Genomic DNA, 25,352 nt, shown 5'->3' with positions numbered 1-25,352 from the left:
GCTTGGGCTACACAGTGTGAGTACAAGGCCAGTGTGAGACACATCTCAAAAAACCCCAAGACAACAAAAAAGAAACTAAACAAAAAAAGGGGATACAGATGAATGTCCATTTTGTATCTGTGTATTCAAAATGGTTAGGATAGATATACAGTTACATTCTCTTAATGAATAGAGGGATTTGTTCTAATAGTGTTTGTAAATAGGATATCATGTCCACATCTTGTACAGCAATTAACCACTAGGAAGAATGTATGCAATGTGTTAATTATTGAAACTGTCCTACCAATTTGGTTTGAAACTGTCTCATTGCTATTTGCTTCTCAATAAAATTATGGGGGAAAAAAAAGAAATACATGCTAGAATCCTTACAGAATCTGAAAAACAAAATTGTTCTTTTTTTTTTTTTTCAACCGTTACGATATATTTTAGGAGAATTTATTAAAGTAGTGACTGCTGAAGGAAGTATCTATGTGACTGAGTTAGAGTAGAAAGAATTTTTAGGTAAAGGCTGTGTTGGGGCAACCGAACTGAAAGCAGTAGACCGAGTGTAATTTTTGGTTGTGGCTCCCCATGAGAAGGGCTTGAAAGTTCAACCAATGCAATGCTGCTCTTCCTTCTCTTTGGACGTGCAAGTCAGTTTCACTCTGCTAACCTTTCATGCAGGGACTCTCTCTGTCTCCTTGCTTCTGTTTTGCTTATTTTTCTCTGTCAGGATCTCTTTCTGTTCATTTTCACTTTCACTCGTCATTTATATAGTTGCTGTTCTGTTACTGCCCTTCAGGGTCGTCAGGGCCAAACTTAGGAGACCAACTTTAAAACACGTGGCATATGTCTTGTGACATATCAGGCATTCATCTGAAGGCATGTGCGTAGCGCGTCTTACCCATTTTGTCTCCTTCCCCTTCTTGCCTTCCTCTCTCCCAGAGCCACGCCCCCCATTGCAGTCTCAATATTTACAGTCTCGGTTTAAAAACAAAACTCAACATGTGTGAAGCCTAATGCTGTCATTCTTTCGGCAGGATGGGTTGACGCCCCTTCACTGTGCTGCACGAAGCGGGCATGACCAGGTGGTGGAGCTTCTCCTGGAACGGGGTGCCCCCCTATTGGCGCGGACTAAGGTGGGTGCCGCTGGGAGCCAAGCTTTAACTCTGAAGCATTTTATACTCACTCAATATTTGTGTGCTAGGAATAAGAATAAACCAATATAAATCAAGCCATTTTAAAAGTATTAAAATGAACAGTTATAGCAAATTAAGATGTGTTGAATGCATACCTTCAGGTTCTTCCAATATTTTTTCCTGCTATTTTTACTTCAGATGAAAACCTGAAAAAATATAGGTATTATAATGTATATATGAATATTTATTAGATTCTAGGAGTCTAGATTTTTCTAAGTATAAAACATATAAAATTTTTCTTTTAAAGTAGCACACTTAGTTTTTATAAAGCAGGAATCTTTTAGTTTAGTCTTTATCTCTCAGGCAGTACTTGTCAAAATGCCTAATTCCAGTATGGATTCATTACTTGACAGTGGTTGATTACATTTGGGATTAGTAGAGTTGGTATGGAAAGCATAAGTGAAGATTGACCACTTACTATTATATACTTCAAATATGTATTAATAAAAGTAAAAATAGAAAAAAAAAAGATTGACCACTTGCAAGTACCATTAAGCTAGCGTATTGTTCTTTATGCTATAATATAGCTAGCATTTTACCTCCTTTAATTACTATGCTCAAGCATAAAGGAAAACCTTTGCCAGATAGATAGCAACCACATGACATGGTCAGCTGGCTTGTTGGAAGCTATAATTATCCAGAGTAGTTTAGCAGCTTTATTACTATGTAGAGCCTCATTATCTGGTCTTTGCTTTACAGAAAATATCATGAAACACAAGTTGGTATTAACCACCTAGAGCTAGTTAATGAAATATGCAACAATTCATAGGTCTTTAAATACAATCAAAATTTAGAAAAGGGCATTTCTTATATTTTCTCCTTATTGCTCATGATTTTTAGATGTTGAAGTGTATGCTAGAAATGCTCCCATCCCTAAAAGGTATTGATATTAACCAATGAAGGTCAGCTGACACAAGCACATATTTTTAAATTTTATATTATTTACTCATTGGCTATTGAATCCAAGTCGCTTGAAAATGACCTGCTCACACATTTAAAATACATGAAGAATGAGCTAATTTTGACACAGGGTCCTCATCAGTCATGAAAAGGTAACTTCTAGTAAGAAATATATCAAGAGAAATTATCTGCATTATGGTCAACCTTACATCTATTCTGTGAATGTTGTTAAAAATCTGTTTTCAAAATGCAACATTTGGGGCCAGGGAGATAGCTCAGTAGAATAAGCGCTTCCCTGGCAAACACATGGGCCTGAGTTCAATCCCCGGTTCCACAAAAAAAAAAAAAAAAAAAAAAAAAAAATCAAAATACAACATTTTAGCACTGGGCATGGTGATGCATGCCTGTAATCCCAGAACTTGGTAGGCTGAGGCAGGAAGATTGCCATGAGATTGAGGCCAGCCTGGGCTACAAAGCAACACTTTGTCTTAAATAAAATAAAATAAGATATGATGCAATACTTTATGGTAGTAATGCAGAGGTAATTATGGAAATTTTTGTTGAAGAAACACAGAAATTTAAGTTTCTGTGTACAATTTTAGACCAATCATGATACAGCCAATAGAAAACATGTATCAAACTGAGGATAGGCAAATATGCTGTTCCACAAATCATCAAATTCCACATAGTGTCCCTGTGATGATTATATCATTAATGAAGATGATGAATTACCTAGGGGGTATTTTTGATTTTTTTTTCCTGTAAAATCAAGCCTCATTCAGATATAAAGACCGAGTATTAAGTATGCATGACTCCATAATCATATTCATTCATTCATGCATGCAGGCATCTAGGTGACATAGATTGAGAAGACACAGTGAGCCAAGCAGGATGGAGAGACTTTCAAGATGTATAAAAAATAATTCTACACTTTAGAAGTGTATGGGGCCAGGGAGATGGCTCAGTAGAATAAGCACTTCTCTGGCAAGTGCAAGGGTCTGAGTTCAATCCCCGGTTCCGCAAAAAAAAAAAAAAAAAAAAAAAAAAAAGTGTAGAATTTACTGGGCAAGCTACACCAAAGGTAGTTAGAAAGAACAGAGTTGTGGGCAGGAAGATGAACTAATTAGGGTGGAGTGAGATAGGACGACTAGCCGGGGAATGGAAGAGGTGCCTAGTACCAGACTGTTCACCCTCTGCCTCCATAGAAGCTTTGAATCCCCCATTATTTTCTTCCAAAGCAACTCTCACTCTTTCTTTGGAAGTTCAGGACTCAGTAAATTGAGTCTTCACCACTAACCATTTCACATTACCCATGGCTTTAGTGATCTGAATGAGAGTAGCAGGTTCTCCTCGCTGGCCTCTCAGTGTGCTAACCTCCTGCTCCCCCACCACTCCTTTCTGTATTTCAGCTCACTCTTCAGTGTGCTGGGACATTCAGTCCCAGATTTAGGGTCCCTTATTCCCCTGTGCCCTCACCACTGGCCAGTATGCATTCTCCATTCTTGCCGCTCTTTTTGCATATTCATGCTCACACCCTATGTTTTGCTTTGGTGAAATCCAGTTCACATTCGTGTGCCTGCATGTGGCTGTAGTGACACAGCTCACTTTACATTCGTAATTACTAACTTCACGTCAGCCCATGATGTGACCTGGCAGTCAAATTGTAATTTCCAAGTCTATTTGATCTTGCTCCTCAGCTGCCTAACAAATTCATACTTTATCTTTAAACTTGGTAGCCTTCTTTTCCTCACTTTCCACAATACCGAGCAAATCAAAGCAAAGGGATTTCCACAGATTCCCACTTTCATATCCATTCAGAGCTCATACAGTCTAAGTTCTGTCCTATTACAATCATCTGGCATGAATTTTACTCCTCCCTTCTCAAAGCCTTTTCCTTATTTGTCTTCTATGTAGTACGTTCTTCTGACTTTCCTTCTATAATTCTGCTCCCACTTTTCCATCTGCTCTATGAGTTCCTCCTTGTCTCTCAGGTCTCTGACTAAGAGAACTTCCACAACTCTCTGTCTGTCTTTATCTCTGTCTCCTTCTTTGTCTCTTTCTCCTTGTCTGTCTCTTTGTCGTCTCTGTCTCTGTCTGTCTGTCTGTCTGTCTCTCTCTCTCTCTCTCTCTCTCTCTCTCTCTCTCTCTCTCTCTCTCTCTCTCCCTCCCTCTCTCCATTCTTTCTATGAAATCTCGTGCATTTTCATCTTTAACTATGTGTATATTCTGGTGGTGGCACATAGTGCGTGTTTCTAGAAATCTACATGTTTATGTCAGCTCGCCGTTAATGTTTGGCGATCTACTGGGCATCTTAAATTTAGCAAATCCAAAACTAAGCATGTGATATTTTCCTTCACTTCTAAACCTAATTCCCCTAGACTCTTTCTTTTCTCAGTTGATGGCCTTCTCATCCTTTCAGTTTCCCAGACCAAATACTTCATATCTTGTTCCCATTCTTCCTCTCCTGTTGCCTCTTCCTTCGGAATGTATCATTAAGTCAGCAGCTTCACAACAGTCTTCCGAGCACCACTTTGATCTAGGTCACCATTGCATCTGGAAGAGGCCCAGAAGTGGCAAGAGGTTTCTAACTGGCCTGCCTTCTTTTGCCTCTAGCCTAGGCTGTTTTAACATGACAGCCAGGGTAATCCTGTTGCCCTAACCCTTTGAGGAACTCTTATCTCTCTCTGAGTAGAGTGCCAAGCACAGTTCTGACTCTCAAAGGCCCTAACCTCTCTGAGTTCCTCTCTTTATTCAGCCTCCTAATTTCTTTCCCTGAAGCCGCCTTCCTTCCTTCCTGTCCATGGATGTCTTTGGTGCCATGTGTGTCCCAGCCTGACTCGGTGCTTGCTTCTCTTCTGCCCCTCCTGCCCTTCCCCAGCCCTTCCCTCACACCGACTTTTGTCACATCATCACTTACTTTCTCAGGCATTTGTGGCCACCTTAGGCACATTGCATTCACAGACACAACCCCCTTGGACGTTGTGTGCTTTCATTTTCTTCTTAGCATTGATGACTTTCTATGATAATATGTATTTTTTTTTCTCTGCCCAAACATTATCAAGGCCTAAATGTGTAATAAATTAAAAACATTAGTGTATGTTTGTAACATATACTAGTTTCATTCATTTTGGGAAGTCCATGCATAATAAATTATATCTTAATAATTTTAGGTCCCTCTCCCCCGGCTCCTTTTCCCTCTTTAAAAGTCTACCTCCCTGCTTCCCACCATCTCTGTTTTTATTTTCCTTTATTTACACTTTGAGTTTTCATGAAAGAGAAATCACTTGGTATTTAACTTGCTGTGTGTGACCTATTGCACTTTTGCTCAGCATTATGGCCTCAAGACCTATTCGTTTCCCTGCAGCAACATCATCGCCCCTCCTTCGCAGAGATGCCATCTCATCAGCCCGCTTCTCTTTTCTGGGTTCATTCTATGGATTTCTAATCATGAATGCAGTAATCATGAATGAAAATTACTTCAGAAACAAAGAAAAATGTTATTTAAGTCATTTTAATTCTACCATCCACAAACTGCCACATAATGAAAGATAAACTTGAGTCATTTGTAGGAAACTGGATGCCTCTTGAGACCATTATGTTAAGTGAAATAAACCAGACACGCAAGCTAAATAACACATTTTTTTAAAATATAAGAACCCCAAAGTAGAAATAAAGAGTAAAATAAAATGTAGCTAATAGGAAAGAGGGAGATGAATCTTTCTCCAGTGGGAAGGGGGTCAGAGATGGAGCCAGGGAAAGGAAGAGGTGGGGGATGGAGGGAAGAGGAGAGACGAAAAGGGATGCAGGAGTTCAGATGCGTTCTGTGCGTGTGCCAGCACCTCACGGGGAGTGCAAGCGTGTGCACTGCAGACATGTGCTCATGATTTTTTTCAATATGTTTACTAGTTTTTTCTTACCATTGAACTCACCTTCCCTTTTGACAATATTGAACTGTGAGCTTTTTTCTGGCCTTTTATTCAGTACAACTTCTATGTCTTTGACTGTAATGATTACCAAACTGTATACTTGTCAATGATCATTTTTATAGAGACCATACTTGGTTGATTATTAAGAAAAAAACAATAATCCACTCTCTTGACTGAGTAAATGTTTTTTCTAATTCAGTTGATTTCCTAATTTTACATGTATTTCTTTGAAGTTTAGCCTTTGAGAAAGAGAGAGCAAGCGTTCCTTAGCCTGATGAAACCCCACACCCTGGCGGCTGCCTCGTGTTCCGTCTGTGGCGTGCCTTGTAGAATGAAGGGTGGAGCTGTCCGGAGCAGCGTCAGTAGTGATCAGTGTAGATTATCCCCACATGTAGAAGTTGTGAGGTCACTAACAAATGGTCCACCATAGCTTCACGCTCTTTTAGCTCTTTTGTCCCTCTTTCTAAGTCCATAGTTATTTGAAAGGGAGATCACAGAATTTCATGGATCAGCAATGATCAAATTTTACTTCTCTGTGTGATCTACATCCTTGCTCTTCCTTCACCCAACTTTCCTCTTTTCATAAGCACAGAAATATCAATAGAGAGATTAAGTGAATGTAGACTTCTGTATGTGGAATCAGATACAAATAATCTAAGCATTAGCTGTCACTTGTGTCTATATTGCTAATATTGCTCTAATAATCATAAAATCATCCTGACTTGCCACACATATTATTCATTAATGAAAAAACATATCAACTAATATAAGTTTACCTAAGAGATATATAATTATGAATATAAATTTTGTCATTGCATTTTTTTTTCCTCAATCTGCTTTTAATCCAATGAAACAGCTTTTTTCTGCCATGAATGGTATTAGAGATGGAAAATCGACTTTGCTGTGTTCTAGAATGTGAAAGGAATAATTTTAAAAAAGTGACATTATGGACTACTGGACTCTTTTAGAATGTTTTGCTGAGTTAACACACCTATAATATTCAAATAACAGAACTAAACAAAAAATGGGACACAGATGAATGTCCATTTTGTATCTGTGTATTCAAAATGGTTGGGATAGATATATAGTTATATTCTCTTAATGAATAGAGGGATTTGTTCTAATAGTGTTTGTAAATAGGATATCATGTCTGCATCTTGTACAGCAAATAACCACTAGGAAGAATTATGCAATGTGTTAATTATTGAAATTGTCCTACCAATTTGGTTTGAAACTGTCTCATCACTCTTTGTTTATCAATAAAATTACGAAAAAAAAGTGACATTGGTGTTGTTTTGTGCAGAACGGGTTGTCCCCGCTCCACATGGCTGCACAGGGGGATCACGTGGAATGTGTGAAACACTTGCTACAGCACAAGGCACCTGTTGATGATGTCACCCTAGACTATCTGACGGCCCTCCACGTTGCTGCACACTGTGGTCACTACCGCGTCACCAAACTCCTTCTGGACAAGAGAGCCAACCCAAACGCCAGAGCCCTGGTAAACCTGGCCTAATCCATTTAACTAAATACAGCCCCAAATGAGCAAATCCACAGGGATTGAGCAATGGCACCTACGCCAACAATGCAGAGTGACAGACACGCAGTTAATCTGGCCTTGTTTGTCACTTTTATGCACTTCCCATGAGGTAGGTTCCTTCCTACCTCATGCTTCCATTATTTGATATTAAATGACAGTGAGCAAGGGCAGATGCAAGAGAACACTGAAGTAACATTTCCAAAACCAGAGAGTTGTGGACAGATAGATGTAAAATGTGGACAGATGAGCTATTTATATGGAAAATAGAACATGAAAAACAGGAAGCTATAAAAATCACTTATATGTGAGATACAATAAGAATATAATTATGAAAATGTTGAATTATATTAATCTCTTTGGGGAAATAATAGATTTTTTTTTGGTACTGGGAATCGAACTCAAGATCTCACACTTGCCAGGCAGGCATCATGCAGCTGAGCTATATCCCCAGCACCAAAAATAGATTTTAAGATAATGACACCATTTGACTATGGAAGCTATGAAGTAGAACCTTGTGGACTGTCAAGATAGCTTAGCAGACTGTCTGCTTAGGCAAGCTCAGCGACCTGGGTTTGATCCCCAGTACCACATGCCCTACCAGTCCTGTCCCTGGCATGCTGAGCCAGCCAAGACCTGGCATGGTGGTGCACGCCTGTAATCCCAGCACTGGGGAGGCTGAAGACAGGAGGATCACTATCAGTCCAGTCTGTGTAGTGAGACACTGTACCAAATGCATTAAAAAAAAGAAAGAAAAGAACTAGAAGCTTGTGATAAGTTCACTTGGAGAGTTTCCTTACTGACCTGAATTCCCAACCATGGCTAATAGAAAAGTGATCCCTGCTGTATTATCTCTTTGGGAAGCATTTTGTAGAAATCATTCCAGGAATTGCTCAAGTAAAAACTGCAAGGCTGAGTTCCAGAGCAACTTTCTATGTCACCTGAAGTCTAATATCAAATAAATCTTCTTTATTCCACTTATATTCTAATAATAATCATTGGGAGTATTAGGCTTTGTACTAATTTATGCCACTTGTTTCCTACTTCTCAAGCTAGAAAGAAAATCTCCTCTCTTGTATCTTTACATGGTTTATGTTACTTAGAATTCTTTAATAAGTATGTGAAAAAGTATCACCGAAATCATCAAATATTTTTATGTGAAAATTTCCATTGCAATCCATTTTAATAATTATTTGAGACATGAATATACTAGGGTTATGGAAAAATATGTGATGATACTAATTTTTTCATGGGGAGTTGAATATATTAGTTTTAATTGGATAGTGGTTAATAAACATAAAATAGCACAATTTGAAAATTACAGCTATTTTAGATGCTCTGTGTCCATGTGGCTATTTATATCTGCTTATTATATAGCTTATAAATATTGGAAGTGGAGCATACTATGTTAATCACTCCACTCGGAGAAATGAATAATCATGAGCTTAAGTAAAACTATAAGCTTTTCTGAGAACTATAAACATATAAAAATATTGCCTAAGGGCTGGCCAAATAGCTCAGCAGATTAAAGCACCTGCAAGCAGGCTCAGGGGCCAGGGGTTTGATCCCTGGGCCTGCCATGCTGGCCCCTCCGCCCCAGGCATGCTGAGATGGCTACTGAGACTGGGCATGGTGGTGCATGACTGTAATCCCAGCACTTGGGAGGCTGTAAACAGGAGAATCACTACAAGTGTGGTCTAGTAGTGAGGCCCTGAATACACTGTAGACCCTTCCCTAAAATACAGAAAAAAAAATACATAAATAAAATTAAAAAATAAAAATATTGCCTAATTATCTGTCTTCATTGAGACATGCAAAATTGTTAATTGGCAGAATAGATATAACTCAATAAAGGATCATTAATTGAATAAAAAGTGACAAATATAACATACAATAATCAGGCATACAGCGTAATATTGACATAATTTCTTCAGTTCCTGGACATCCATTCTATTTACAAAGTTATAGAGTAACTTATAGAATTCTCCACCATCCTTTGATGTTCTCCCAGAAATTCTCCATGTGTTTCTCAAAATATTTGAGAAAATATTTCACTTCTTTATAAAAATGTATCTGATTGGGATATGTTATGAAATTTTCCATATAAAATTATATCTTTAGGATATAAATATCAGCATAAATGATGATTTCTCCTAATTTGAAACACTTCCATCTAAAGAAAATGATAGCAAAGCTAAAATCTTTGATAGAGGTGGCCATGTTCTTAGCTTTTGAAGATAGCTGGACAGTTCCTGTGCTCTGGAAGTGGCCTTTATCATACAGACTCAGGCTTCTTGTCAGTGTGTCTTCAGGTCATTTGACCAATCAGTGTACCCTCAAATGTCTCAGAGCTTCTGAAATCCAGTTGTCCCTCCACTTTTTATTCTCCAAAGAGTTGTCCTAGGTATTTACTTTCTCTGTTTTTCTTGGTAAGCACACAGAATTACACGCAGAAGCAAGATCAGCTCCCCAGGAACACACCAGTGCATTTCCCTGGAGTTCCAACACTGGCAGGGTTTGAAGAAGTGGTGACACGATGTGACAGTGTAACATGGTTGCCTGCAATGTGCCAGCATGGAGTTGTGTGAGAATCATTTCTGCATGTTTTTGACTAACTCGATTGTCTTTTGCACAGAATGGTTTTACTCCACTGCACATTGCCTGCAAGAAAAACCGCATCAAAGTCATGGAACTGCTGGTGAAATATGGGGCTTCAATCCAAGCTATCACAGAGGTAGAACACTGTTCAGCTCATCACAAAGCATTCATTCTCTTACTCCTTCCTCCCTTTCCTCTCACCAACCTTCTGTCCTCTTCACTCAAGTTTTATTTATCTGAAGAAGCCCCAAAGCTTCGCGGGTGCAGAGGAGTAAAACTGCTGTCGCTTTGTTTCGCAGTCTGGCCTCACACCAATACATGTGGCTGCCTTCATGGGCCACTTGAACATTGTCCTCCTTCTGCTGCAGAACGGAGCCTCTCCAGATGTCACTAACATTGTGAGTATGGCTGGGGTCAGAATAACCGCAGGGAGAGAATGCCTTGGAGCTGAGAGCGGTGTGTGCCAGCGTGTTGGCGTGTGTGTCTGTCATCGAAGCCAACCTCCCGGCTTTGAGCAGGACCCTCATGATAACATACCATGAAGTACTTGCTAGAACTTAACCCAAAAGAATTCACTAGGATAAGAAATGTATTAGGAATGAGAACAGAAGCTGTGCAGTGGGACAGTTTAATCTTCCTGGTATGGATGGTTAAACATGCATCTCAAATGCATTTATTACAACAAATACATTTTTAAAATTCCTTTGAACATGGATGGATGACTGGCTACAAAATATTTCAGGGCACCAGGTAAATTTCATTAAAATATCAAATTTTAAGTTCCATGACCAATCCTACCAAAGATGAAACAGAAGCAGGGTACAGAGAAATAAGCCTATAAGCCCAGCATATGGAAGACTGAGACAGAAAGATCATGAGACCAGCCTGGGCTGCACAGCAAGTTTAAAGCAACTTTAACACCAGCCCAGTTGTGGTGGTGCATGCTGTAATCCGTGCCCTCTGGGATGCTAAAGTAGAGCATCATAAGTCCTAGCCCAGCCTGGGCCACTTAGTGATTTAAGAAGACCTTGTTTCAAAATAAAATACAAAAGTGGGAATAAAGCTCAGTGTGAAGGTTCTGAGTTCAATCCCCAAGACCACAATGGCAAATTGAGACCCTACCTGAAAAATTCCAAGCAAGCAAACAAACAAAAATGATGAACCAGAGATTGGTCAGCATTAAGATTTTTACTTGCTCTCAGGTTCTTCCTCTTTTCAGTCACACAACATTGTCCACATCTAACCTTACTTTGATTTGTAATTTTGATTTGGTTTTGTTGGCTGTAGTGGAAGTGTCCTGGATGAAGCAGTTACACCATGCAAAATGAATGCTGGTCCCCAGACAATTTTCCTTCTGCTACTAAATTCTGGATTTCCCAGAATTCTTCTACTTAATTTATATTAGGATTTTTTTTTTTTTTTTTTTTTTTTTTTTTTTTTTTACTTCACATTTATATTTCCTTCATCTTCTTTGGTCATTGTGTCATGGCAAACCAGCTAGCATCAGTTCTCTCCTGGCCAACAGCGCTTCCTTATTCATGTGCAGGCAGGAATAAGAAGCTCAGGGACCACTGCAGTACCGAGATATTTAAAAACAGGAAACAGAAATAACTCTAAATAAATGTTAGTGTGTATTATTAACATGAATCACAGTTACAGAAGCAATGGATTGACCATTGCTGTTAATGTTTGGTATCTCGTTCTATTTAAATTCCTAATTTCATTTTTTATTTATATTTCCTCTCATGCTAGCTTTTCTGTGTATTTGGTACACTGCTAGAATTTCTGGTAACCCAGGGGGTCTGGGAGATGGCTCAGCAGACTAAGCACTTACCTGGTGAGTGCAAGGGCCTGAGCTCAATCCCCAGTTCTGCAAAAAAAAAAAAAAAAAAAAAAAAAAAAAGTCTAGAATTTCTGATAACCCAAGCAAAATGTATTGTAGAACTAAATTTATTTGATTTTAAATATTATTTAATAGTTTTTTATTCCACAATTAAGACATCAAATTATTAAAGAACTTACGGTCTATTTATGTGATCCTAGTTATAGCTTATTAGTCTTAAGGTATTATTATTTGCTAATCTGCTAATTGCACATGTGAGGGAATTTAGCTTTCTCTAAGTGGGGCAGCCCATGAACTATTCTGAGAACAGGAGGATATAGCTTCTGGACCCAAAGTCCATGCAAGGTGATCAAGAAGCTGTGTGAGCCTTCACTGCTTGCTGTGTCAGAATTGATCATTCCCTGACCCCACGTTACCCCACCCTTGGAGCCTTTGTGTGTTGGCTGAAATAATCGCATTTTTGAGTGTAAAGCTGTCTGTTGTGCTTTGATGCTTTCCAACTTGGTGCAGCCAAGTGGAAGTCTGTGTAGCTGTCTGCAGAGTCAGTTTTCACCACAGAGGGCCGGAGCATGACTTCGAATACCTGCTTTGGACATGAGCATACTTGTTCTCTGACCAGTCTTGCTTTTGTCTGAAAAGTCACCGCAAGTGTGAAGTGGATCAGTCCCTCAATCCTGTTCCCTTTCCAGAAAGTTTCCAAGACTTGGACTGCAGGTTACCATCCGCCCCTAATCCAAAGGATTCATTGACAGGCACGGGAGTAGGGAGGCAAGCCCTTTCAGGACAATGGAAAGTCCAGCGCAGGATGTCACTGTTTTCTCTCAGTGCTACAACAGGGCAGTAGATTTCTGATAGAGCTCACACTTTATGTTTAAAAATCTTCCCCAATAGTTAATTAACTCAAGATGAAGAAAACAAAGCTGTTAAGAAATGGAAATGATTGAGTAAGATAATGTTCTCTGCCTTTCATTTTCTAATGACACTCATGTATAAACAAGGGTAACATAAATAAAAAAGGACATTATTTAAAATAAAGGTCATCATTCCAGAGTTGTTTAATAAGAATTAAATAAGACCATTGTATAGTTGAGAGACCATATGTGCATGTATATGCAACTTTTCTTTGTTTAATACTTTAGACATTTATATCTAAAGGACTAATTTCAAAAGTGTAAAAATAATAAAGAATAATTTACCTTAAGTGTAGCGTAAAGATTTTTGAAATATCAATACTAGTACTCAAGACATTTTTAGATTTTGAAAATTCCCCATTGATAAAACTTGGCTAATGAATATGTGAATTCCCCATTCAGTAGGAACCCCTGGGGCTGTTTGTGTTCACTTCTCCTAAACAAATGTATTCCTACCTTTATTTCTCCCAGAATTAGTGAAACTGCTACATTTTATCAGACCCAGAAAGGAGGGTTTGAAGTGGTTTGACTTTAGTAGGTTTCTCCATTTGACACATTTCTAAGTGATACAGAAAATGAATTAGAAACCATGATCCAAAGAAAAATCTTGCAACATATGGAAAATCTGAAGACAAATATTTCTACTCCAAGAACTGATCATTTTGTAAGATAACATATTCCAGATACATTTACTCTACCAAAATGAAATGTGACAAACAGAGAATAAGGCCACTAGAGGCGTCTTCAGCAAGGATGAGGAGAGCAGATACGACATCCAGTGCTTCCACAGTCCCATCATTTGACAGCATTTTCTCGTAACTTCCAAGAGGATGGGTCTGAGTGGTGGGGAGATGATCTTGGATGTACTTTAAAGTTCATCATGAACCTTCTAGATTTAAGAGTTTATTATGCCAAGGAGAGGACTCCCGTTATTTGCGGGAGTTTTTGCAGAAAATCCAGTGCACACAACCAAACTTAAAATCACTTTTGTTGATTTGCAGTGGCCTAACTTATTGGTTAAAATCAGTCTTATATTCTCGAATCGCTACGCCAAGGCAGTCTGTAATGACTTTTACTGCAGTATGTCTTTCTAAGAGTAAAATCATTTGAATGAATGGAATCCCTCCTAGCCCCCCCCCCCGCACCCCCAGCTGTCATAACAGGCTTCCCAGGGAGCAGGTTCCCTTATGTCTGACCTTCATCTTTTAGTTTCCTTAGGGGTAGGTACTGTGTGGAGATGCTGAAGGGCTCCTGTGCTGCTCAGGGTCACTGACCTCAGTAGATGCCCTGGTTAACACTTACCTCACTGTCTCAGGAGCTCTCCCAAATCACTGTCTACCATCACATACGCTCATTAGCACTGTCTAGGTAAATCAGATCTCTTAAATGGACAATTATGACCTAATTTCACAACACAAAGACAAAACAGACATAAAATAATTGTTTAATTTTGAAGTAAAATTAAATTGTGGGAAGAAATTGATGTATGGCATAGGTGATGATGAATTTTGGGGATGTATTGACTTGAATCTTTGGCAATTGGAATTTCTCGTTGACACGGGATCAGTGACAGATTTTAGGTTTGTAGGATAAAAGCTAATCTCATTACTAAAACCAGTGTCAGTTTTGCTAGGTTAAGAAGTTAAACCACAGTCTATACTGGATCATTGGGTAAGTTTACTAAATTTTTCATGAACTGAAACAAATAAAAAATTTGCTTTTATTCTTTTAAAGATGGAGAAGATACAGAAACTGGTTTTTTATTTTCAAACTAAATAATTATGCCTTCTTGTAGATTTCTTAAATCCTTGGATATATTGCTGAATTTCACAGAAAGGACACCTTTGTTCTGTGCCTTCCTGAACACTGGGTTTATTGATGACGGGACAATCTTTGTTTCCCACAGCGTGGGGAGACGGCCCTGCACATGGCAGCCCGGGCAGGCCAAGTGGAAGTGGTCCGGTGCCTCCTGAGAAACGGTGCCCTTGTCGATGCCAGAGCCAGGGTAGGTGGTGGTGTTCCTCCAAGCTTCTCCCATAGTCCTACCTCTAAGAGGAGTTTATTCTTCAAGATCTTAGGGGCATGAGCAAAAACACCAAAAACAATGTCAGTTGTTCAAGCAAGAAAGAGAAAATTCATGAGTATATACAATGAAAATAGCACCCCAATTCAAAAGCATTTGAAGATATGTGCAGTTTAGCAGCTAAGAATACAGCATTGACTTAGATTTTAATAATTTTTAACCTAAAAAAGTACTTTCACATATCTCTTCATTTTAAGTTTCTCTGCATTATAAAATGCTGTGCATATTGAAATGTATTTCTAAGCACTAAAACTATATTTTCACATTTGTTCCTTATAACTTTCTTTCTTTTTTTTTGGTGGTACCAGGGATTGAACTCTGGACCTTGTGCTTGCCAGGCAAGCACTTATTCTACTGAGCTATCTCCCTGGCCCTCTTTTCTTTATAAGTTTCTTAAGAGGAAATTATCCTCAAAGTTTGAATGCCTTCACTTTTTTTTTGTAATAAGGCCAACTTTTCTTTTTATTGTAAGTTTTACATAGTAGATATTTTGCCTTTCTATTGTTCTAAAGTAGAATTTTGATGCTGTAGATTATTTGATCAGATAGGTCTTTTTAATAATCACTTCTGGTTTTCTTTCTTTTCTTTTATTTCTGAATTTTACTTCGCATTCTCTTTACTCTCTGAATGTATCAGCGATGTCTCTAAGTGTCCTCTATCTTTCTTGTTCCACATTGTCCCATTAACGTTTGTGCTTCCATTGTTGGGATTATTGTGGACTATTTAAGTACTTTCTCTCCTTCTCCAACACTTGGTAACTCTCTCCAGCCTGTCACACCATCGTGGCCCCACTAGAGAAACAGGGTTGTATGAGAGACAATCTGGAGTCATAAAAATGGCTAGTATTTTAGGGAAGTCCTTGCATTTCTCTATCTTCATAATTGAATTTGGGGTTGATATAGACACCTCAGAATTCCTTTCTCAACACTCTTAACATCTTTAGACTCCCTGAATTTAATAGGCATTTTCTACTAAGGATCATCGTGCTGCAGTCTTGCTAGGACATTGGTTGTTTTAGCTCTCATGTGACTTCCCATCTGTGTTAAGTGAAGTCATTACTATTCTTAGGTCATCTTCATAGATGTATTATACTTTTATATATTTAGATTTTTTATTATTTAGCTATATTTTCCACTGCCATGGCATTTTTCTTGTTCCCTTTTAAGAGGATTTGACATTCTGCTACTTAAAAAAAATACTTTATGATCAACCAATGTATTTTTTAAAAAATGAATTTAGGACAGGGTCTATAGGGTGTACAGGGTCTCACTACATAAATCAGACTCTTAGTGATTCTCCTTTTTTCAGCCTCCCAAGCGCTGGGATTACAGGTGTGTGCCACCACACCCAGTCTTAATCCCTGTCTCAGCATGCTCCTTGGGTGGGGCCAACAAGACACACCAGGGATCAAACCCTGGCCTCTGCGCTCTGCCTAAGCAGGTGCTTTAGACTGCTAAGCTATCTGGCTGGCCTCAACCAATGCATTCTGAGTATCATGAACAGTGTTATTTTTGCCAGACATTGTAGTTAATGTTTCTGGTAATTTTTTGTAACGTATATTTAATAATAAAAAAGATAAAAAAAATAAAAGAGGTACCATTTTTTTCTCTTAAAAGTCCTTCATATTTGTCTAATTTTCAAATTTAACTTATCCTATTTCAATAGAAATTTATTCCTTTTTCATGTATTTACGCTACTTTTTTCTAAATTGATTTAACCTATATTAGCCTTATACCTTTTTAGACACCATGTAAAACTTTCCTTATAAACACTAGTTAGCGTCTCTCTAAAATGCTGTGACATTCACTCATTTATGTTTTTATTTAACATACAGGGTCTTTGAATTTTATTTTCCAACTTCTGTTTGGCAATTCCATTTAGTCTCATAGTCTATATATATAAACATAGTTCTTTTCATCCTTTCTAATTTAAATATTAAGTTTTATATGTTATCCTGTAATTATTTTAGTTCTACCACCTACCCCAAGAAATCCCTTTTATATAACATCCTGTTCCAAACAGGAAGAATACCACACCTTAGAGAGCAGTGCTTTCCAAAGTCAATGTGTAACCCCCACCGAGGTGTCCTGCTATTGGAACTCTGTAGCTAAGCAAAGTTTTGAAGATAAGTTTCAAGTGAGTGTAAGCTGAAGGCTCATGGTTGCTCAGTTCCTGAAGCACGGCCTGGGCCCCATCATTGTGCCAATAGCAAAAGCTCCTAAAACAGAAGGGATCCTGCCTGGGTGGCCCTAGTGACCCTGTCAGTTATGCCCACTGGGGACATGGACAAGAAAGGCCTTCCTCAGAGCAGAACCTGCAGCAAACACATTGTTTCTAAGTCACAGATGGCATCCGTGCTCCCAGTCCCAGGAGGAGACAGCCCAGAGCTAGGGCTTTCCTTTCTCATGTTCAGTTTAAGGTGTATCTGTGCAGGAGCTTTTGATTGTCATTTAACTTGTAGATGTCCCCCTGAAACTCACTGACTTTGGCTTTGTGCAGTGCTGTATAGTTCATGAAGCATCTGAACACAAATTGTATCTGATACACAAAGCTGTGCTGTATTGCAGTGTGGTAGTTTAGGCTCCCCAAATTCAAGATTGTGCTGACTGAGTGGTGGAGAGAAAGTTAAAATAAAAAAGAGGAATTTTCCCATAGTCCTGTGTTTTTCTCTTCACTCTCTCTGCTCAGAGACAGTGATTCGGTGATTCATGGTAAAGCAGCAGAAGAGCCTGGATCTGCTTCTCCTGACAGGCCATTTCAAATGTAAAAAGTGCCCTTATCTCATTCAAGCAAGTGGCTGGTTTCTAATTGCTCGCATTCCATCCCTGAGCAGCTGACTATGACTAGGATTTAGATCAGGCTTAGACCCATGCCCATTGATGCGTTCTAGAAGTCTCCCCTTTTAAAGTGGAAATATTAAAGCTTGTGTCTGGTTATTACACTGAGCGAATAGTCAAGATCTCAATACTTCGCAGTTCTTCTCAAATGAATTTTGAAGTAATATACCATGGGTATAATAACCAAGAGCTAAATCATACTTTTTGCCTACTTCCAATATATAACAAAAAGAAACCCTATAATCATAGTATTATTTCTAATTTTAAAAGCATAAGCTCTTCTCAGGGTGTGGGGCTTATTTTTCTGGGCAGACAGACTGGAGCACCAAGGCTATAGTAGCATGAGCTCCTTGGTCACCAGGTAATGTGTTTGCCCCAGGCTGTGCTCTGAGGAAGGTCCTTCTTGTCCATGTCCCCAGTGGGCACAACTGACAGGGCCACCAGGGCTTCCCAGGTAGGATCCCTTCTGTTTTAGGAGCTTTTTGCTGATGCGCCTTCAACTGAAATGATGGGGCCCGGGCTGGGCTTCAGAACCTGAGCAACCATAAGGTCCTTCAGCTTAAATGCGCTTGATACATATCTCATCAAAACTTTGCTTAGCTGCAGTGGACTTTGTTCCTGAGAAACCTGTGAGCTAGTAACTTGGAACAAAACATTTGAGCCTTTCCTAGCCACTATTCCTTCTGTCCATTCATAAAAGACATTGGGGCCCTGCCTGTCTTCTGAGTTTGTCACCTTGGAATAAAGTAACAAATCAGGTTGTGTGGAAAAGTAGAGCTCACTTCTTTCTGGTCAACAACACATTGTGATGAAGAGATTTTCTTTTGATACAGGGGATAAAACTCAGGACCTTGCTTTTGCCAGCAGGTGTTTATGCCGCTGAGCTGTCTCCTGGCCCTGATAAAGGGATTTTTATCTCACATGTTTGGAAGAGGCTTAGGGGAGCAGACTCCTTGCATGCACACACCCTGGCTTTCCCTTTTCCCATGAGTCTTCTGCACTCTCCCTACTTTTTTGACTTGTATTCTGTTAACTTTAGCAAATTCAACTTTTGCAATTCCATTGGGAAAGAAAAGTCCAAACATTTTTTTCCATAATTTCATTGAGAAACAAATAGCAATGAGACAGTTTCAAACCAAATTGGTAGGACAGTTTCAATAATTAACACATTGCATACATTCTTCCTAGTGGTTAATTGCTGTACAAGATGCAGACATGACATCCTATGTATAAGCACTATTAGAACAAATCCCTCTATTTATTAAGAGAATGTAACTATATATCTATCCTAACCATTTTGAATACATAGATACAGAATGGACATTCATCCGTATCCCCCCTTTTTTTTGTTAAGTTCCCTTATTTGAATATTATAGGTGTGTAAGCTCAGCAACATATTCTAAAAGAGTCCAGTGGTCCATAATAGTATTGGGTCTTCCGCTTGACTGGTAATGTCAGAAATTGTTGACCTGAGTCCCTACAGCTCAACACAACACCATGGCTTTACTTCTTATATTTTATTTTTATACTTTTCTGCTGGATGGTTAAGACCAAGGTAAAGCAGGACTATGGAACAAGAGTTGTAGCTTTTGGGTTTGATAAGGTCAGTGAAATCCCCTCAGGATTAATCCTGAGATGCTGTGCCTCAGATTGTAGATCCTTTGTCAGTGTCAGCCATGTGGATGAATCATGGCCATTGCTTGGCCAATGTGCTCTCTGTGAAAGCCTGAGAGAATGTTTTCTCTCCATGTGACTCTCCTTAGGCACACTCTACATCATCGATCACTTTCCTCTTTGGCCCCATAATCTTCTTGATCAGAAAATTTGGGACACTACTGAGTTACATGACTTTACAGTACAAGTTCTCATATGTCCTGAGTCTTAATTGACCTTGGAAGGCTAGGGCCAAAATGTTGGGAAAAGCCCAAACATTAAAAATGCTTATATCCCAGGTTATGGGTTAAAGATTTTCTTAACCAAATCTTTATGTTCTTTTCTACTTTTAGGTGGGACTATACCAAAAGTTATAAAAAGTGGGTGAGACAGCTTATTTCTTTACTTACAGGAGGAAAGTATTTTAATGCTTTGGGTGTCTGAGAACCACAAGAATGCTTGGCAGATCCTTTAACTAGGTTCAGTAGCTACCACCAGCTGGGATTATTGCTTCTCCTTTATGTGTTCAAGGGCCTCACCTCCCATGAGAAACACAGTTTTAGGCCATGTTACATTTTCCATCCACCTCTATCAGGTTCTGTAGAACTGAAGTCTGAGAAATGAAACCTAGTAGTGTGAGATGTTCACTAAGCTTCTTTCAAGTTCTTTGATTTTTGATAGATGTTGCTTGTTATTTTTACACATGTTCATTGTCTCCGTTCCTATTGAGAGTCACTTGGCCCTGTTCATTTTCCTCAGAGCTGTCTTACCATACTATTTCTGTAGCGTATATAGGCAAAAAAAAATATTGTCTTTTGAACCCAGCCCCAGAATTCAAGCCCCGTTTTAATAGCTTAATGGCCTTGGAAAATTCTTTAAAACTTAGTAAATTTCTCTTACTCTATTTGGAAAATAGTCTAATCATGCATTTCCTTACTCCTTTCAGGTCTTTTTTTTTCGGGTAAGTTACATTATTATAAATAATGGAAATTTATAAACTGCAACTTTTAATAAAACTCCAATTCTCTTAATGAAATAATTATATTATTATTACTTTTCACCACCTGGAATTTCATGAAGTACTGTTTTTCTCTTTCTATAGCTATTTCCTTTTTTTTTCCTTGTAGCTTAAAGTAGTACATTTATTTGGACTGATAAATTTTATTTTTTCTTCCCCACTCATTCTTAGCCCTAGAAATGGGCCCTGCTTTTGCTTCCTTACTTTTATTGTGATATACCCTTGGGCAGATGCTAAGATGCACCTCCTTTGATCACTAGGGCTACACTCAATTTGCTTTTTACAAGAGGTGATGGTTGGCTCGGTTCTCAACCCTGCAAGCGCTGTTCTTAGGTACACGTTAGACTTGGGTGATTCCTTCAGCCTCCTCAAACATGTCCTTCATGTCCCTTCTGCATAGCTATATTCTCTTTTTTTATACTCAGAACTCTTGGCAAAAAGTTCATACCATTTGCTTCTTGCCAGAGTTTCTTCTCATATTTGAAGTCTGGGAGGTAAGTCTCAGGCCTATCTGCAATACCTCCTGGAATAGCATCATTAAAAACCAATCTACAGTATCTCCTTTATCAATGGCTTTTCTTTGAAGAAAATGATCAATATTTGTATCCTTGGCTGGCTGAGCAGAGTTAAGAACAAAGTTTTACAGCTTCCCTTTTCTCTTGGTACAGTTCCCAGAATAAATCTTGCCTTTAAGTGAAATCTTTTGAGGAAGAATCTAGGTCGTAGGACTCCTGGACTGAATTTCTTTCTTCCTGAAAGACACGAGTTAGTTTATATCTAAACATAAGTGAATGCTGAAGTGCTAATGAGTTGAACAGTGTTTTGGGCTTCCAAGAAAACGAGGATGAAGTTCATGAAAGTACTACTGTGCAAAAATCAAGGGGTAATTTTGTGATCAAATAAGTCATCTATATAGCAAAATATAAATGAAGCCTTCATCAAAGGTGTAACAATTTACTTTTGAGTAAAGAGCTGTAGAGATTCCATAAGGAAGGCAGTGGAGAAGATGGCTGTGAATCATATGAGCTTCTCATCCTGTCGGTGAAGTCTGGTCCGCCTGGCACTAACTCTTGACTTGACTTGAGTTGTAGGAGGAACAGACACCTTTACATATTGCCTCCCGCTTGGGTAAGACAGAAATTGTCCAGCTGCTTCTACAGCACATGGCTCATCCGGACGCAGCCACCACCAACGGCTACACGCCCTTGCACATCTCTGCCCGGGAAGGCCAGGTGGACGTGGCATCGGTGCTCTTGGAAGCAGGCGCGGCGCACTCCTTAGCTACCAAGGTGAGGAGAAGGACTTGGCAAGGGCGTGGGCCAAGAGGGTGCCTGCGTTGGGGCCCCGTGCTCCACTGCACAAAGTATCAAGAAGGATCAATCGCTGACTGACTTTTTTCTGACTATTTTAGATTCATTTTCTAAATGATCAAAAAGGGACTATGAAAATTTATGTAATATCATCAAAAAAAGATGCTGGATTTTAGTCTTTTACTAAATAACAGTGGGTGGGTGGGCTGCCCGTTAGCTCAGTTCTTTAAGTGACTGCTTCAAGAAAGCAGTCAGGCTCAGGTTGTTGTGTTTCGATCCCCACAACTCAAGCCAGCCAACCTTGCTCTGAAGGCATTTGGAGGAAAAAAAAAATCCTTCTGCCTAAATAACAGTGTAGGGTGTTTTGTTTTGCTTTGTTTTAGTACCAGTATCCAGGATTTTAACTAATATATTCCCATAAAGCATGTTCCACATGTTCTTCCCTTTCTACCATAAAATCTATAATGCTTTCACTCTCAAAAGAAAACAGATTTTCAAGTGCAATGAACTGGTATTGTTAATGAGAAAGAAAATATCACATTACATTGACAGTGCTATGTTGGGTCATTGTGCTGTGCAGAAACTGGCTTTACTTAATCTTCTGCTTCCCAGGCTTAGTGTCAGCCCACTCCAACATGATATCCCATTTTTTTCTGATCTCCTGTCATTTCCAAGTACACTTCTGCCTACACGGAGCTGAACTGCAGAGTGGCACTTCTTAAGTTGTTATTGGTGTCAAAAGAGGTCTATATTACTACCTAAATTTTACTTATTTCCAGTTGTGCTGTAGGGAAGGGCAGTTCTTCATCTTCATTTTCATAGACTTTATCTGAAATTGAGTATTTGGAGGTGACTTGGGATAAAATGTGACCACCATCAGCGGCTCATTGGAGCAAAAGGAATGAACTAGTGCAGAAGAACAGGAAAAGGTAGCAAATAAAATTCTAAAACAAGGGATTCTGCCACTGGGCAAAGTAATTCTGCAAATTTAGTGGTGATTCACATTAATTAAAAGACACTTTAAATTTGTTCACAACACATGGGTATAAACACTGCATCCAAGCAGGGCAGAACTTTAGAGGTGTGGAGTGAGTGGTGTAGGGACCTGCCACTAACTGCTCTTTAGGTTTAGTGGTTGCCTGTGGCTAGAAAACATTTCTTCTTGACATAAGAAATGGATAATTATTCAAATTCTGACATCTGAAAAGTTGAACAGGTTTTTGATGATTCTTTAAAAGTAAGCTAAAACAAATCCAGTAACTAAGCAACAAAATAGAACAGTAATAAGAACACAAGAGAGGCTTGGTAATTGTCCTAACAGGTGAAGGTATAAACAGATAAAATTAAGATATAAAAATGTGGACATAGGAATAGTTCATTCCTTCTCTTTCAAATAGTTTTTGATTTAAAAATATAGTAAGTCCATAGTAAATTAGAGCAGTAAAATATAAGAAACTACATAACAGGGGCCTGGGAGATGGCTCAGTGGAGTAAGTGCTTCCTTGGCAAGTGCAAGGGGCTGAGTTCAGTCCCTGGTTCCACAAAAAAAAAAAAAAAAAAAAAAAAAAGAAAGAAAGAAAAAAAGAAACTACATAACAGTAGTTTTAACAGTATAACCAACTAGAGCCAAACGGTAAGTCACTTAAACCAAAACCTGTTGAAGTGCTTATAAATGTCAGCGAGTTAGGCAACATCCCAATGGGATTAACATGGGAGAATAGGGCTGTGTGACTGAAAACAAGCTTTCTGACCTTGCCTCTGGGGTCCTACAGTATGCAGCTTTGTCTAATAAGCACTTCCAAACTGATGGTGTTGATCAGTTCATCGGGAGTTGATTTCTCCTTCCTCCCCATGTGAACTCTGCTTCAACTCCAGTGAGCAGCACCCCCACTATTGTGCGCACTGAGTATGGGGAACAGAGCTGTAATGGCAACTGTGGATGATGTGGACTCCTGCCAGGAGGAAGAAATCCTTCCTGTATTTGGTTCACATGTGGCAAAAGCCAGGAGAGTCACTCTCTTCCAAAGACTTATTAGCACCAAATGTTTTTTTTTTAAAAAAAGGTGAAAAGAAACCTGTCATCTTTTTTTTTTTAATAACAAAAAATGTCAAATGCTTTATTCATTACAGATAACTTCACAGCATTCTTATACAAAACATTATTCTCATCTTCACGTTAAGAAGAGGAAAATGATTTTCACAAAAGCATATATCTAACTATGCAGAATTAAGGTTTACATCAATGAAACTCTAAAGCTTATACTCACTGATTTATACCATATTTTACCACTTAATTTATCTTGTCATTCTTACTGATTTTTAGTAAGGATTTTCCCCCCATAATTTTATTGAGAAACAAATAGCAATGAGACAGTTTCAAACCAAATTCGTAGGACAGTTTCAATAATTAACACATTGCATACATTCTTCCTAGTGGTTAATTGCTGTACAAGATGCGGACATGATATCTGATTTATAAACACATTAAAACAAATCCCTCTATTCATTAAGAGAATGTAACTATATATCTATCCTAACCATTTTGAATACACAGATACAAAATGGACATTCATCCGTATCCCCCCTTTTTTTTTGTTAAGTTCCCTTATTTGAATATTATAGGTGTGTAAACTCAACAAAATATTCTAAAAGAGTTCAGTAGTCCATAATAGTATTGGGTTTTCCACTTGACTGGTAATGTCAGAAATTGTTGACCTGAGTCCCCTACAGCTCAGCATAACACCATGGCTTTACTTCTGATATTTCATTTTTATATTTTTCTGCTGGATGGTTAAGACCAAGATAAAGCAAGACCTATGCAACCAGAGTTGTAGCTCTTGGGTCTGATAAGGTCAGTGAAATCCCCTCAGGATTTATCCTGAGATCCTGTACCTCAGATTGTAGATCCTTTGTCAGTGTCAGCCATGTGGATGAATCATGGCCATTGCTTGGCCCATGTGCTCTCTGTGAGAGCCTGAGAGAATGGAAAACTGTCATCTTAATGCAGAATAATTGGTCTCTTAGTCTGTTGACAGTAGGGAAGGGCACCATTGGTTCTTGGGAGTTGTCAGTGGAGGGCTTGAAGGGCCTGAGGAGAAGCTGTGTCTTAGAGGATTCAACCCAGGCATATTTGCTGTGTTTTACAGATCCTGGTCAGCTTAGAATTTTCCCACTCCCACCCTAATGCCAGAAAAACATGTGGTGTCAATGTCTGGCCAAGACCATAGAGTTGAGATCATAGTGCAGGAAGCTGGCCATGCTCAGGATCTCAGCCCAGGGACTTATCTGTATTTACAGCACACCACTAACTGCAGAGTGAGGCTATTGGCCGGGTGCACAGGACGCTGAGCATGTGTATGTTAGCATGTGGAGGATAGCCATCTTGTAAAAGAGCTTTAAAGCTTTAGGGTGTATGAAAGTCTGGTGTTAATCAGCCCATCATCATGCCAGAAGTATACTGTATTTCACAAGAGGAGTTGTTTTTTTAGACAGTTGGTTTTCAGCAAAAGGGACAGAAGTCAGGATATAAAGAGTTTTTAAAACAGTGACTATTTTTGT

At 38.9% G+C, this 25,352-nt stretch overlaps 1 protein-coding gene across 35 annotated transcripts in view; it reads left to right on the top strand.

The window, feature by feature from the left end:
• Window positions 1-25,352, top strand: part of Ank2 (ankyrin 2) — a 370,586-nt gene that overhangs the window by 237,721 nt on the left and 107,513 nt on the right. For 33 of the 35 annotated variants that reach the window (XM_004626671.2, XM_023710116.1, XM_023710124.1 and 30 more), the window contains 6 exons: window positions 1,020-1,118; window positions 7,308-7,505; window positions 10,177-10,275; window positions 10,439-10,537; window positions 14,800-14,898; window positions 21,576-21,773. In XM_004626671.2, the coding sequence (XP_004626728.1) occupies window positions 1,020-1,118; window positions 7,308-7,505; window positions 10,177-10,275; window positions 10,439-10,537; window positions 14,800-14,898; window positions 21,576-21,773 (792 nt within the window). The remainder of the gene's footprint in view (window positions 1-1,019; window positions 1,119-7,307; window positions 7,506-10,176; window positions 10,276-10,438; window positions 10,538-14,799; window positions 14,899-21,575; window positions 21,774-25,352) is intronic. The other 2 variants (XM_023710115.1, XM_023710114.1) reach the window with 1 other exon arrangement.

The sequence above is a fragment of the Octodon degus genome, unplaced genomic scaffold, assembly GCF_000260255.1.
Source record: "Octodon degus isolate 3935 unplaced genomic scaffold, OctDeg1.0 scaffold00016, whole genome shotgun sequence".
NCBI lineage: Eukaryota > Metazoa > Chordata > Mammalia > Rodentia > Octodontidae > Octodon > Octodon degus.
The sequence above is the reverse complement of the archived record's forward strand: the minus strand, read 5'-3'. Positions and strand labels throughout refer to the sequence as shown.